The 16,954-nt window shown below is 38.6% G+C and overlaps 1 protein-coding gene across 1 annotated transcript in view; it reads right to left on the bottom strand.

Annotated features, from left to right (window-relative positions):
* Positions 1-5,649: 5,649 nt before the first annotated feature.
* ZNF804A (zinc finger protein 804A) overlaps positions 5,650-16,954 on the bottom strand; it is a gene marked incomplete at its 3' end in the record, with an annotated part of 155,669 nt that continues 144,364 nt past the window's right edge. The window contains exons 3-4 of the mRNA XM_082311535.1: positions 11,321-11,451; positions 5,650-8,938 (exon numbers count right to left, since the gene is read on the bottom strand). Of these exons, the coding sequence (XP_082167661.1) occupies positions 5,650-8,938; positions 11,321-11,451 (3,420 nt within the window). The remainder of the gene's footprint in view (positions 8,939-11,320; positions 11,452-16,954) is intronic.

Below are 16,954 nucleotides of genomic sequence, written 5' to 3'. Positions count from 1 at the left end.
AAACATGCAGATTTAAATGGATTTTTCTTTGATTTATTACAATATAAAAAGCGGATTCTGCCTTCTTGAAGTAGAACTTTCTATTTTTTAGCCTAATTCTTCCTCCAGATTTCACCAGCGTAATCAAGTATATGACTGCACTAGAAATGCAAGATGTCTCTTTATAACATGTATGATTTTAAATGTGCAATACTTACTTGCTGTTTCTCATCCTTGAGGAAGGTAGACAGGTACTATCTACAGTTCATTAAAAAAAAAAAATCCATTTTCGAAAGTACTTTCCTATTTGCTGCTTCGAGGGGGGAAAAAAAAAGAAAATTTCTCTTTAAAAATCTCATTCATAGCAAACAAACACCACTGCTGATTTAACAGTAACCTTCTTTAATTCACATAAATAATACTGTATCCATCATGGATCCACAGTTGAAGTTTACTTAATTATTATGTTTTTTTCTACATGTATTTGCACATTTCATCTTATCCCAGCAAAAATAAAGACCACCGATACATTATTTTACCTACATATTGTATGACTGTAGTCCTACTTACTAAAACTTCTAAATGAGCCTGTATAGGTATAAAACCCAATGTTTTCAGTAACTGTTTTTTCCTTTGGTATCAGAATAGAAGGTGCGTGTACGTGTTTCAAAACACTGATGATATATAACAGAAATAGTAAAGATATATCTTTATGGTCATTAATTACACAAATATCCTTACAACAAAGGAAGTAAAAGACTGATTTAAAATGGATTAACTTTTCTTTACTGGATTGTGCTCCTCTACATACCTTATGAAATTATTATTCAACTGAAAGCAGCAAGTATTAGGGTGTTTTAATAAATAAAGAGCCCTAATGCCCTAGTTAAATAAATCCTCAGTAATATTAATGGCAAAGCTTCCTTAGACTTCATTGGTTTCAAAATTTCACCAACAGGTCAAAATTCAGACTCAGGGTAGAAATTCTTCCAACCTTTTATAAAATCCATAAAATAAAACAGAAGCTTGAAGTAAAAATAAAATGTCTTATAATTCTTAAAGTTGGTACGCTAATTTTTGCAGTTAGAAGTAATAAAAAAGCCTAGGTCGTATTCATAAATATGTAAGTTCCAATGAACTCCGATAATCTTACTCATAGACAAACAGAAAAAGAGAAAGCTTTATAGCGTTCCTGAAGTGAAGGGGAGAAGGAAGGACATAAAATAATATACAAAACCATGCCTGCTGCAAACATTAAATCTAAGTGATCTATAAAATAACATTCACGTTGAGATAGTAAGCCATACTAATTTAAAAATATCAAATGATCTTTATACAGTAAAAATGTCTTTACTTTCAATAAAGAGAGTTAATATAGCTTTGTAAAATTTTACAACAGGTAGGCATATTGCATAAATATGTGCACTGCTACATATATACAAGTCTTCAGGCAATGTACAGTAATGGATATCAGAAAATGAATGTATGGAGTTTAGAACATGTAGACTATGAGCACCACAGTAAAATACCCAGTAGATTAAAATTTACCACCTTAGTTACAAACAAATAACTGTCTTCAAAATACATTCACATGGTCGTAACGTATTGCCTTAATCTAGGAAAGTTAACAAAATCCTTAACATTGCAACATGAGCGATTTTTGGTTGGTACAAATCAATGAAATTCCACCAAAGTCAGAAGTTGTACATTGATTTACACCAATTAAGAGTTTGGCCAAATATACTTAAAGCTGTATTTTCAATGCAGCATATCAAGTAAATATTATCATAACGCAAAACATGTATTTTGAGAAAAATGCACAATTATAGAACATTAATTCAGCAGAAAAATTATAGCCATGTTGTATATTGTATGAGAAGCATATTATCATGTATAGTAATATACTAAAGAGAAATGGATGTCCCAGTGGTCTTTTAAAGCTTAGTGTGAACACCACATCCAAATGAGTTTTTCAACAGTGTAAAAGCTTACTAACTAATAAAAAGTTAACATTGCAAGTAAAGACAACTTTGCTTCATAATCATTTCATTGTTATTTGATTACACCAAATGATAAAAATATTCTCACTGAATAATGCGCCATAAAAGGTGTGTCTTTTACCAATGTTTATGATCAGCAGTTTCTACGTCCGTAACTACCCATCACTCAGTCCTGTAGAATCGGAAATCTGGTGATTTCTCCCCAGCAATTAAAAGCTTGCATAGCTTCTAGTTTGTGAAGGAAATCAAATAAACAATTTGATTCTTTGCATGTATTGGTAGCATTAAAAAAATTCTATGTACTTACAGACAAGACAAAAGAGTCCAATTACTCCAAACTGTCCATAACAGCGTGAGACGATTATTTTCCTTAATGCCCGAAAGCTCCTCTAGACCATTGCTCTATGGCTCACGTTACCTGAGAAATGGTACGTCCCCAAGAAGGTCATAGTCTGGACAGATTGTAACTTTCCAAGGATAAAAAAAAAGCTACTCTTCTCATCTCAGTGGAACAGATTACCTTTTCAAGCATTTCTCTGCAGAGCTGTTCTGGGAAATCATTTAACAAAATCTATAATCTCATTTAGGTTTAGGTCTGAAGATTTAATTCTTGCATTCAGGTGTACCACTTTTACTGTTTACGCTACAAAGACAGCCCAATAATTCTAAAAACTGGCAAATTGGCCAGGAACATAGACACACTAGATCTGTGTAAATTTGCAAATTCTGAAGTAAATTGATTAAACAAATTTGGTTGAATTTATTTAGAATGATAAAAATTCAATTATTTAGCATTTGCAATAATTTTTACTTCTAAATTAGACTACCAAGTTATGGAATAAAAAACCACGTTTAATCTAAAATACCAGATAAAACATGAAAAAGAAGAACTACCCTTATAGAACTTACTTAAAGTTATATATTTAATAATAAAACAGAAACTCAAAAGAGTATTTTATTAGGTCATTTAATTTAGTGTGTTCAATTTTAAACTAACTTGTGATTTATTTTTATATTGGTTTTGCTTTTACATATGAAGTCACATATACCAACAGTTCTAGCACTAAAGGCAATACCATATTAGAAAATTATTACATTTGATGGTTATTAGTCTTTTATTGTAAGTAGTTTATACACTATTGAAAAGCAATTACAGTAGATAATAAATAATTGTGCAATGTCTTAAAACTGTTTAACAACTTAAAATAGAAAAAATTTTAATGTAAGTTGTAAGAAAAAAAGTAATGTTCAAAGCTGTTTGGACATTTCGTTGAAAAAATGTGGACTTCTAAGTCAATAGATGGGATTTTTCAATGAACGTTGCAACTGAAAATCTGAGATTGGTAATTTTTAATCTCCTGCCAGATGAAAATGTATGGATGTGATCACGTGCAATCATAATCGTCCTATGTGGTTTCTTTTTTTCAAGTGTACTGTTAGATGGATTTTGTCTTTGATAAGACATCAGAACCCAGGGGATCATCTGCACTGACTACTGTAGAGGAAGGCAGAAATACAAAAGCCAGCGCAAGTCAGTTAAGATGGAAGACGAAGCAGCTAGAATGCACCTTCCACCTTCAAACAGAGATTCCCATGCTTAAAGCCCGCTTGGCACCTGCATTTTACAGGAGGTAGTGGAGACATACAGATTATGTAGGCATACTCTTGAAATAAAGGAGGAGTATAAAGTCACTTATATGCTATATTTTTCAGGTACCAGATAAATAGAAACAGGCGTTCACCTGAAATTACAACTAGAGAAAATATACCTTCTTTATGGCATTACAGGGATAGATGGTCAGCAACATCCCACTCTGTGCCACAGCCTCAGACAGGGGATCCGAGCTGCTCTCCAGAACCTGACCGATCATCTGCTCCTTCTTATCAACTTTTTGCTTATTAACGTAGTTTAGCCCTTTGTAACTGCACGACACGGAAAACTCACATCCCTTGAGTAGCTGACACTGTAATCATAGTGGCAAGATGCTGTTTGCTATCATTTTAATGTAATATTATAGTAAAACTTACAATATTGATATAGGTAAGTTCTAACGCTATAGATGCAGAAAAGAATACCCAGATATATATGTTTTAGGATATAGTATTACTTTTCAAATGGATAATGTCTTTAACTATTAATATGCAAAGTATATTAATAATATTCCAAAATTACTATTCTTTCAGTTCAACTGTATATACTTTTATTATACTATATAAAATGGTGAAAAGAAGTAATTAATTGGAGAGCTAGCACCTACCTTTAATTATGGAGGGCCTACTTCTAGCACTAATGGTCATGCTGCAAATCCTTAGTTTCACTTACATGATAACACTTCATTTTAACTTAAAGAGATGGCTCTATCTCAGAACGACTTCTGGTTTTATTCTGGACCATTGCAGGTGTGGGCCTGATATCTCTCATACTACAGCAAATGGGAAAATTTCCCGGGCTAAAGCCGGGTGAGGTGCGACAGCAATAAAAAGGCTGCAGAGGTAGGGAGAATTCTCTGAAATACAGTTACAAATAATGGCAGTATATTAGTAGTATTATTATTTTCTACTCTATGTTACTCTATTTCTTTACCAAAATGCTGTGGGAAGGAGGGGGGTGAAGTGAGGTAAGAATTTGAATCAAACCCTGGTGGGTTCCCCATGCGAAGCTGTTCCTGACCTCCCCTTCACACTCATGTGCTCTTGCTATCTTCACATGTTGTACAGGCAGCAAGGACCTTCATTCTGACAGATCTGTCACCCACCGAGGGATGTGTGCAATCAGAGAAAGTATGCTTGGCGGAACCAAGACCTTCCCTATGCCCTACCTTTTCGCTATAAGCAATATTCTCTTGAAGTCAATCTGCCAATGATATTTTCCTTTTATCCCCCCCTCTATCGTTGAGGTTATTTTTGTTACATTGTCTTTTTGCGGTTTGGTATAAAAGGGATTAGCTCCAACAGTCATCAGTTTGTGTACATACTACAAGTAGGCAAAATTTGTCATGGTGACATCAAACTGCTAACACAAACAGATCCATTACCCTTTCTCTCTTGCTCAGTATGACAGCTGCCCTCAAGGTATTAGCCTCTCAGCCTCCCTGATAAATCACCCACGTATAGGAAACCTGATTATCCCAACAGAGCAGGGGTACAGGATGCTATTCAGCCGCAGAACATGGAAGAACAACATCCATGAGGCTTATAATGAAAGATTTTTGATATACTTAAGTAGTTAACAAAAATTTATTGCAAGAGAGAGTTTGTCACTAGATTTACAGTTTCAGAGAACATAGTACAAAACATAGTGCATCAGCTTTTTCTAAACATTAAATAGGTGCAAATACACAAAGATAAAAACCAAAAAGTGAATACTTTACAACATAAGTTATAGAACTATAAATATATTTTATATACATTATACATATTCTAAGACATGATTTTCACTTATATATAGAGAGAGTTCATATTAGTATCGGACTATTCAGTGCTTTAGTTATAGTATAGGTCTGAACTTTACATGAATGTTTTCATCATTATACTTACAGTAAATGCTTCCGAAGGAATGAGGAATTTTAACCAGTTTATTTCACAGAACTGTTTTGCAAAGCCAAGGGGACTGTAGAAACAGCAGGACCGTTTAGCTGAAGGCTCCTTCCCCCATCCCAGAGAACCTGTCCTAAAAGAGGGGCTGCAGGGGAATGACAGCTGGGTGCGGAGACAGCAGGGATGGGAAGACGGTGTGCGGCAGCGGGGGAAACGCCAGCTGGGTCGGGTGCAGGACCGAGGGCGGCAGCAGTGGCAAATGTGGCGGGGCGACGAAAGCTGTGTGGCCCCCTGGGCAAAGCCTCGGTCCTACTGGTAGATGAGGTAAAGGTGCTCTGGAAAGAGCCGGGACCTGGGAGAGGAACTGCTGGTGGGGCTGGAGAACCTTCAACGTACTGGCGGCGGCGGCAGCGTGCTGCTGGAGGACGGTGTGATGGATGGTGGTAACGGAGGTAGAACACAGTGGTGGCTGCAAGGGTAAGGGCTGCAGCAGGGAATTTGGGGGCTGGATCGCCGGGGAAGGGAAGGTGAACTTCACTTTGTTGGCCAGCATGTTTTGTGGTATGATTTGCTGATACGCCTCAGATGGTAGGTCTTTGAATTTTTCATGGTTATCTGGAGGGAATATCAACGTCTGATCCGGCAGGGTGAAGGGGGCTATTAACTGCTCAGTAGTTAAAAAGGTATGACTGTTTATATGTGCTTCTTTGAATGGCAAGGGTGGTGGGCTGCTAAATATGCCAGGATTACACTGTACCCATTCGCTGGCCACCTCATTTATTTTCTCATGCGGTAGAGACTCGGCCAATTCATAATGGCAAAGATAGGATTTAGGAGGAGCTTGTTCCAAATGCCTGCTGGGGAGGGGAAATCTATAACGAGCTTGATTTTCACAACTGTTGACATTTTCTTTTTTCTTTTCATCTTGCAGAACATCCTGCGTGCCAGCAGCTGCTGGAGCACTGTGCTCAGGAACAGAAGCAGCAGAACCTGCAACAACATCAGAAAAGGTACTTGGAGTGCTCTCCATCGCTGTGCACGCTGTCAGTTTATCGTTTTCCAGCACGTGTGAACTATCAGTTTCTACAGATGACTTGCTTTCCTCCAGTTGCATTGTTTCATCCGTATCTTTTGCATGATCAGCTTTGGGATCCACATTTGTTTCCTCTAGACTGTCTTGATTCAAGAAGTCCCCCAAAATATTTAACGCAGAATTTTCTTTGGAAGGTCTGGAGGTCTCACTTCTCACGTTCCTGTCAAGAAATACATGATGGATTCTAGTTTTCCTCCTCCTGTGTTTCCCTTTTGCCTTGTGATGCGTACCTAAAGTAGGCGCTTGCCTTAGATATTCCTCTGCTGATAATGTCTGTCCATATGAGCTTTCATCTGATGAAGAGGAATAGGCATGCTGTCTCCGCTTGCGGTGGGATTTTTCTGGTTCCTCTGTCAGAACGTTGTAACCTCTCTTTATGGACTGGTTTTGACTCGGACTCTTCTCCTCACTGCAGTGTCCTAAACATTTAAGGTCTGGGCTACAGCTTGACCTCCTGACTTTCCAGCTACAACATGTTTTAGAGTACCTTAAGCTGTGCCTCCTGGTACTCGGAGCTAGCTGCTTTGCCTGTTTCCTAGAGCTTGCTTTGCTCTTTCTGTGTAGTCGTTTACAACCATGGTGTTGGCCGTGTTTTTTTGCATTCCAAACGTCACACCAGCCTCTGTCCCCATGTACATGATCTGACACAGACATAACTCTCTTATGACCATTTTCAATACCATGTTTTTGATGTGACTGCTGTATCTCACCTGCGGCTAGCCAGATATTCCCTGCATCATGCCTGCACTTCTCTGGATTATTTTGGAGGTGCTGATACTTATTTTCATCTCTGTAAGTAATTTCTTTTTCAGTCACTGAGGACATTTCCATTTCTGCCAATGTTGTGTCCCCACAGTGATGATGATGACAATGACATAATTTTCTTCTCCTTTTCCGTTTTCTACTTTTGTGAAGCCATTTTTCATGGCTTTCTTTGATCCAGACTTTGTTATATTTCTCATCTATCACAGTGTTTTGTCGTAAGTGATTTTTAGAAATGTGATACTTTTCTAATTTTCTAATCCTGAATGACTCATCCAAGGACACTTTATTTTGATTTTTTGCAAGATCACAATTTCTGACAAGGGAAACATCACTTATAAGGGGTATTGTATAGTTGCACACATTTTTATTCATTTCTGTTTCAAAATCACCACACTCTGAAGGAGGTTTATTTGTAAAATCCGAGACTAAGCTATGGTTGGATTCAGTTTCATGGTGCAAATGAGGTACATTTGGTGGCTGCTTGGGCTTTTCTTGGTTGTCACTTGCTCTTGATGACTTGAAATCAAAATATAAAGGATTACAGCTATAAGAAATCGATGGGTCTGTACTTGTGTAAATTAACATTTCTGACGGCCACTGAAGAATATTTGATCCATGTTTGCTAAGAACAGGAACAAAGGGCTCACAAGGTCTCTTGCGCATGTCCGGTTTTCTTTGTGGGGCTCCACTATTACTTTCTTCAGATGGTGATAGAACTAATGCATCTGCTCCCAGCTTTTTTATTTCAGTTTCAGTTGTGGATGAATCACTGTTCCTGTCTTTATCATTTTCCTCCACAACATTCTGCAGAGATAAACAATCCTCCACAACCGCCTGTGCAAGAGCCCTGTTTGCCCGCAGCTCGTAACTGCTGCAGTCCAGGGGCAGGACCTGAGCACTGTCTGCAACCACAGGTAGCGTTTGGTCTGGTAAGTCTACTGTACTTACATCAATACCGTCGCCATCCATGTCTGAGGACACCAGTTGCTTTGAATGGGACACAGGAGGAGTTAATATGGGACTCTCCAGCACCCCGCTTTCTTCACTGGCCAGCTCTTTTGACTCCTGAGCTTCAGGAGCTTCTGCTGTGTCTACGCGTTTTTCCACCAGTGGGTGAAAACAGTTATGTTTCTCCTCAGGGCACAGGACTATTTCTGCCACTGAAGGAGACTGAAGGTTACATGATCCTGGAACAAACCTACTTCTTCTGCTGAATCCGTGCTCCATAGACGTTTCGTCATTATATTCATAGAAAACGGCAGCTGAAGACTCCAGTTTCACCGCTGCTTTCTTAGGAAAAGCAAAAGAGAACCCAACTCTATGTCCTTGAGCTCCTTGAACATGATCTCCACATTTGTTAGCGTCAGATTTATTACTACATGCACTTCCAGGAGTGGAAGAAATAACAGAAGCGACATCTTTACAATTCTGTGCATCGTGCATTAACGTACAGCTGAAATCCTGTTTGTTGGCAGAATCTATGGCAGCACTATGTGGGATATCATTGCAATGATCTCGCACAGTCACTGTAGTGGATTTGAACATAGGGCCACTTCCAGGAGCACTAGGAAGGAAAACAAAACTTGGAGTCAGTACCTTTCAGAGAACTGCAGACAGAAATATGGTGTTACATTGGTATCTAAGACATTTTTTTAAGGAAAGAGGAAGAATCTGTGGATACAGAGATTTAGATATCAAAAAATGTCATCTTTTATAATAAGTTGACTAGTATAAAAAAATTAATGATTAAATATTGTGCCTCCAGTTTCTTCATGTAAAGTTATCAGCTGAAGGGCTAATATTCCTAAAAGATAGTTCACTTTTCCTAGGCATTAGGCTGGCCTAATAAGAGACTGTATATCTCCATAGAAATCTTGCTTCTCCTCCCAGCAGACCATCATGGTTACAACACTATTACTACAAATAGCAGAGGTTTTACATTCCTTTGTGCTACAAAATATATTAAAACAGAGAGCGCCTCATAGACCACTTCCCTCTTAGTCATCATCCTAGTGACTGTTGCTCTGCCCACAGGCAATCACCCAGCAGCTCCCATCCTATTTGTGTTCACAGACCGAACCGCCGCAATCTCAGCAATTTCTTTCATGGAAAAATAATACTGGGGAGAGTACTTCAGCTGACAGTAGTGCAGTAAGTGATTCATCCCTCTTGAGAAAAAATTTATCACTGTCTACTTCTGTTCTTCATTTCATGTCCTCTTGCCATCTGTTCTATTTGACTTAATAGGAAGCAAAGAGAAGAGCAAAAACTGTTTAAGCTGCCAATTTTCCAGGATCCACAGGAACTGCTCAGCACTAGGAGTAATGGACCTACGTTAAAACTTTTTTTTTTTTTTGTTTTAACCAAATTATTCTATGTTACAGTGCAGAGCAATAATAGATGATGGGTCACTGGGAAAACTTGCAAGTGCCGTTTAGGACCCCAAGAAGTGATGAGGTAAAGAATGATGGACTTAATGTATTGGGTCTAGAAATTAAGATAGAGGTTTTATGAGAAGAAATTCCTTGTGAGAATTCCTACCTTGTCTAGTTATTCATAAATTTAAAATATATATTAAAAACTCCACACAGATCCTTTCTTTAACAGAACAAAATGGTGAATTCTACAAAACCAACCTAGAAAATACCAGTTTAAAAAACCCTGTGTGTCTGTCTATATCATACCTCTAAGGATGCAAAGTGGTACCAAACAGCAATTCTTAAATAGAGAAATAAAGCTTAGAGATAAATTCTCCTTCAGGAACTAGAAGAAAGATATTTTTTAAAAAAACCCCAAAACCAGAACAAAACCGAAACAACAAAACCCCACAAAATCTGTGCTTCACTAGCATGGAAAAAGGGAAACAATAAGTTCCTCTTTCCTCTTTTTCCTGAAATATGCTAAATTCAGATTTTGGAGTACGTTTAGGGGGAATAATATCTAATATCCCCAAGTATTAAATTTAGACAGTTAAAACACTGATGGAGCAGAAAGAGTCTCTACATGACTTATCATAAAAAGGTAAAGAAAATTAAAATTAGGTGTCACGTTGCTCATGTCAAACAGACCTCACAACATTCATGTCCCATCCACCTGCTTAGACAGACTTTGTTTCAGCATGCTGCCCACCATCCAAGCTATGGAGAAAAGAGACTATTACTGAACAAGAGGTACAACTTGGTTGGACTTCTCTGTTAGTTCATCTGATGAAATGAAGGCTGGATAAAAAGGAAACATTTGCGTTTGAGCATCTACTTTTTTGCTTTTTTCCTTGAGATTACACTGTGAAAAGTTGGTACGTGTATTTTCACTGGCTTGTCAGTGTCATAACTGTCATATTTAAGCAAGAATACAGTCACAACTAGGAACCTCAGTATTAATTTCAACAGTATGTCTAGATGCAATACTAAAACGTATGACTAGCAAGGAGTCACTTTTGCAGAGGTAGGTAAACACTCTGTTGAGCTGGGGAAAAGAAACACGTTTTAATATAAAAAATCCAGTTACTGAAATTTAAAACTAGATTTCTGGATGCTTTCCCAGGCGAGCAGTTTGAAAACTAAATCGCAGAGATCTGTTACATCCTAGAAAGACAGACTGTATTCCTCACCTCATCAATGAAGTAGTGTCAGCCTGCAAATGCATGACCTAGTTCACTCAGCTTTCAACCAATGTGCCTGGTTTTATGAAATATATATCAAACACATCTTTTTTTAAACTAAAAATACATGTCATTTTAGCTCCACTGAAAAAGCAACGTTAAACATTTATTTCTGCACAGAGCGTGAATCAAATTACTGTACACATGCTGCTTCAAAAATGACATAAAAACGTGTGTGTGGGGCTCCAGCTGAGGGACTCCAACAGCCCTGCATCCCACTGCACCAGCTAACAGTGGAGGGATTATTTTAAAGTATTTTTTATGTTTCAGCAGCTATGCACTTACCATGTTGTCTCCTTCCTTAGTTCAGCTAGCTTGTGCAAACGTTGAAGGGCTTTTTCCTGTTTCCTTTCATCTTTTCGTGACTTAGATGCTACGTTTCGAGCAAACTCCCTCTGTTTCAGTTCCTTCAGTCTCTGCAAGAAATAGTCATATAATGCACACAAAAAACCCAGAGATGACAAACGTTTATAATGACAGTCACTTTCTGGTAAGCACTCATGGCATGAATTATTTTTGAACCTAACCATAGCGACCCATTCAATAAATTTATACATTTCAAGTGAATAATCAAAATACATAGAGATGCTAGAGACAGGTTAGCTAGGTTAAAGATAACCTAGCAAATTTTACTGTAGTTTTTGTGATTAATGTAGACCAGCCTCAGAAGAACAAGGCAATGTTCATCCAGAATTTTGCTCATGACTCTTCCCAAAAACCTTTCGCGCAGCCTGATGCTCTTTGAGATAGTAATAAAAAATGAGACCACCCCAGGTATTTTTCTGCAAAGCTGCTCTGTAGCCCGTCGACCCCCCAGCCAGTATTATATCTTGTGTTTTTCTGCCTGAGATGCTGGGCATAGCACTTGTCACCACTGAACTGTGGGAGACCCTTGTCAGCCCTTTCCTCCAGCCTACCAAGGTCCCTCTGGACCTGCCCTGCCACGTTATCAGTGTGGTATCATCTGTAAAGCTCCTGAGAGCGCGCTGTCCTGCCATCCAGGTCATTACTAAAGACGTTAAGGGGTCCTGTCCCAGCAGGGATCCCCAAGGGATGTAATGGCCAGAGAAATCCTGTATTTTGAAATGGAAAGATCTTCCCTTTGAAGGAGCTTGTTTCCTGCTCTTGCTGGTGTCTGACTCAGCAGTTAAGCAGACACTGAGGTTCGATCCAGTATCTCATTCGATTTCATCTCCAGCCTGTTTCTTTGCACAGCTTTGATCCTCCACACGAAAAGGGGATTTCATTTTCTTTATATCACAGAAGGCTAATATGCAGAGACTTTCCTAATCCTCCATGTCAGCAAAAAGTATTCCTGTAAGTCCCAAACCCCATCGGTGTATCACTCAGTTGCTCAGTGTGTCCCTGATATGGCTCACAGTCTAGACGACATCATCTTATGACATTGCAATCTCATGATTCTGGGAAGAACCCAGTAACTGAGTCACCATCCCTGGAGGTATTTAAAAGACGTGTAGATATGGTGCTCGAGGACATAGTTTAGTGGTGGACTTGGCAGTACTAGGTTAACGGTTGGACTTGATGATCTTAAAGGTCTTTTCCAACCTAAACAATTCTATGATTCTGTTAACTTGCCACCATTTTAGTGTCGAGGGCCAACAGTCGGCCATGAACAGGGGCCATGTGGATTTGCAAAAGCAATAATTCTAACTTCAAATTGTTCAAGGGGCATTGAGAACTTTTCTTATTGCTGGTGGCACATGTTGGATACACATGTAATGGAGTTTGCAGAACTCTATAACCACTTTTCTCCTACTCCTTCTCAATTTTTAATTTTGCTCCTTTTGTGATTTTTTTTTTCCCTATTTACAGAAAAATATTCCTCATATAACAGCATTCATTTACACACTGAATCTGTCTTTGCCATTTTGGGTGATGCTAATGCTACCTTGGCAGTCCATTTAATGCCAAGAAATGCATACATAGAAACACGCTGAGAAAGCAAACAAACGCTTACAGAAAAATGAGAACCACTCTCTATTTTCAATTTTTGCATTATTTTTCAAACAACTGGATATTCCTTTGAAGACATCTTTGATAGATACAGTGCAGTAATTTGAAAGGTAATCACTCCTACCATTTATACTTCCTAGATAGAGTTATCAAAATTTGGTTTATTGTGCTAATGCAGTATAAGGTTATAAATTCACTCAAAACTGGATGTACGGTAACTTTTTTCCAAGAAAAAAAGTTTGAAGTGTGAAGCATCTTTGTAGAACATTTCTTACCCCTGTGCATTCTTGTTTTCCTAAAGACAGTATGATACTGACCCTGCTTCCCACCAACCACTTGTGAAACCTGAAGTATTTCATTTCACAGGTGACTTCTGAGTACTCAGAATACTACAGAAGAGATGAAGTTTGCTCCTTCCCCTCCCCACCTCCAGCCCTTGGCATTTAAAGACAGGATTTCATTCCATTTTGTAGAGCTCAATAATTCCTCAGGTTTTTTTCCCCTCTAATACGTAAGGAAAGAAGTATACGACAAAGCAAGAGAAAAAAAGAGATAAAAGGACACTTTTTCACAAGGTTACAAAGGAGAAGCTGAGGTGTATACAAATCCATAACCACCCTCCAGCAGCAGCACTTCACTGTAATTACTGGGATGATTATAATTAGTGATTTGATTCTGGCCAGATTTTGACCCCTTTTCTCTTCCTGCTGAAAGTTAGCAGGACTACCTGCCATCAGGAGTGCCAAAGTTAACACGACTCTGTGTTTCAGGGTGTGAGCAGGGTCTCACTCACAGTGAATAGGGACAATGCTGTTAAAGCAAGTTTTATGTGATCTCGGAGGCATAGAAGATGCATTTCACGCCTATCATTGCCAAGCAAACATTATTCTACCGATCTGAGCCTCTCATCAGCCTGATCAGTCATTACCTGTTTATCACATACCAGATCTGGTACAGAAGAACTGTTCACAATTTTTAAGTAATTAAATTGTTCCCCTTGATTGCTACAAGTAGGTGTCAACGCGTAAGGCAGGGGAGTCTGGCAGAAGTTTTGTGTGCACAGCCTTCATGTCCGACTGCTCTTTTCTTCTGGAGAACTACTCATTCCAGAGCTCCCGTTCTGTCAGACCTCCTGTCAAATACACTGCCCCTCTCCTGTACGGAAAACTGGTCTTAGCAGAATATGAACTAGTTATACAACGTGGGGTTTTTTTTCTTACAACTGGTATCTCAGTCTTTTTCATGGAGAGCTTTAACAATCTATAAGGATTATACCTTGGTAACTCCTGAGGACTTTATTCAGCAAATACATCTGTATAAGTGGAACCTTTCTTAGTTGTAAACCACAAAACATGCACCTGCTGCAAGCTGGTTTGAGGCCTGATTGGGCAGTTTCCAAAAAAATCCTACTTCTTATACATAAAAGGTCATCTAAGTGAGAAAATGTGTGTCCCCATTTTTTGACATTGTAGTTATTTTCCACTTGTCTTTATTTAGCCATCTGATAAACTATCATCACCTGCATTCCCTTACTGCACTTAGTCATGCTAGTGATTGCTAGCACTGCATTTATGCTGCCCTATATTTGTATTTTGTTGGTTTTGCTTGTATTATGCAAATGAAAATGAGATATTACCCAATTATACGTAAAATGCCATTAGTCCATGCATTCTGAGTATCATGAGGCCCCCCCCAAAGTTGTTCAAAGTAAATGGCAGCAATAAAAAAACCAAGTGTGCCTTATTCCTAAAAAGCATCTTTTTCTTAATGTTTTTGTGCCTTTCCATGTGGCAGAGCTATTCACTAATGCTAACTTCAATAGTTAGTTTAATGCCTGTTATGTTTGTTTGTTTTCATGGATCAGTAAGCAAATAATTAGCAGGCAGTCATACAGTATTTATATATGATTCCCTCCTGTATTTTGCTCTGCTTATGAACCAGCTCCAAACGTGTAAGTTCTAGCAAGCAGAGTTCAACAAACAGTTCACAATGAATAAATAAATGACGTTTCTCCAAGAGAACTAAATGCCTTCATCATTATCCTGATACACTGTATTGCCACTTTGAACCTGCAGAGCACGGACTACCATCGGTTTGCAAATGACTTCCCCCAGCCTGGAGCAACGGGAAGCCTGACCCCAATTCTCCAGCCTTGCAATGGGATCTTGGAACTGGGCTGCTTTCACTCAGGCAGAAACTGGATTAACAAATCTAACTGTAACACTGGGCCTGAAGCAGAAATATTCCACCTGTTTCTAACAAACTTGGACAGGAATCTTACTGCACACCCATTACATCATGCTGAGCTGAGGTATGCAAGTCCAGATGAAAAGGAAGACTTTACCAGCTCTTACGTACCTATGCATGGATGAAACTATACATGAGAAGACCACCTGAGGTCCAAACTCAGGTGTGGCTGCATTTCACTCAGAGGCATACAGCTCAGGTGTCCCCAGGCTTGCTGTGGAAGAAACCCATCAAAAAAATCAAAGAAATCCTAAGTGGACTTCCAAGGGGACCCCATTTCTGGTTACTTCACCCTTGTCTTCATTTCCCCATTTACCACATTAGACAGTTAATTTCAGCATGCCGCTTTTCAAAAAGCTCGTGCTCAGTTTCCTAATTCTCCCCTGCATTTTATAACACAGGAACCGCAAGCCCAGATCCTGCTGCCGGAGCCAGGTGCCTGAAGACCTCTGTGGATCAAAGCCTCTCAAAAGCAAAGACACATTATGGCATTAAGTGCACTTCTTGCATCACTATTACAAGCCTTCTGCCACCTTGCAAAGTGGTTCTTGGGGTTTTTTTTTTGAACTCAAGATTTAAGCACTTGTAACAATAGCACTTCAAACTAATAGGTCTTCAAAACGTAGAGAAGACATTAATTAATAAATATGCCCAGGACAGTGAAAGCACATAAAGGCTGAACAGTGAAACACAATGTACCTGAATACTATGATACCAGGTGATAAAATGGAGGGGGAACCAGCCTCAAATAATTTTATACCTTAAAACATATAATTTAATGTTATCAGAACTGACTCTGAAGAAAAGCAGCTAAATTTTTAACAAAGTTTATGAAACCAAAGGGGAAATCCTAACAAGCATCAGGATTGATACAGGCTCTCTCTCTAGCATTAATATCTCACTTAAAAACCAGCCATCCCCCCCAGCACAAAGGCATCATCTAAGGGCTGCTTGTTCAGAGAGGCTCCCAAAAACTACCTGTGCAAAGTTTATCTCCCTAGTCTAGGAACAACTTCAATAGGGTCAAGAACCAATAGGAACAGTTTTTACGATAGCAGGAGTCAGAAAGATGCCTATCAGGGGATTTCAGGGCAGTGCAGTTCAGGTATTATTATGCTAATTTGCTTTTTACCTTAGATTAACAATTAAATTATGTGGACTTTTATGATGCTGAAAATAGGTAGACCATAAATTCATCTTCTGATCAATGGAAGTATAAAATTACAGAACTTAACAGCCATGACATCAAATTTTGCTGCTTTATCGTCTTTTTATTTTATCAGGAAAAATGACCCTATTCCCAGTAGTCACTGAATCATGAATTTATGTGATTGTTAGCTTTTAAAAATAACTCATCAAAATAAAACTTCCTTTTCTTGCTCCCTAACTATGAAATACTCGAAGCTGCAGCCCAAATAGCATAAGCACGTTGCTACAGACCTTTATATATTGAGCACTAAAATACCAAGTGCTTGTGTTACACCTTGAAATTTCTGTCGCAGCTTTTTCAAGTTAGTTGCTTATGAATGAGCAGATATAGCAGAGTCACAGCTAATGTGGGAACCTTTGAGAAAGCAGATGAGTGATCAGAGTCCAGCACATAATTCATTCCTACAGCTTTACATTACATTAAGAGAACTGACATACTGTCATGTCTATACCACACACCAGAAAATGCAGCTGCTGCTTAACTGGCAC

The sequence above is a fragment of the Platalea leucorodia genome (assembly GCF_965183815.1).
Source record: "Platalea leucorodia genome assembly, chromosome: 5".
NCBI lineage: Eukaryota > Metazoa > Chordata > Aves > Pelecaniformes > Threskiornithidae > Platalea > Platalea leucorodia.
The sequence above is the reverse complement of the archived record's forward strand: the minus strand, read 5'-3'. Positions and strand labels throughout refer to the sequence as shown.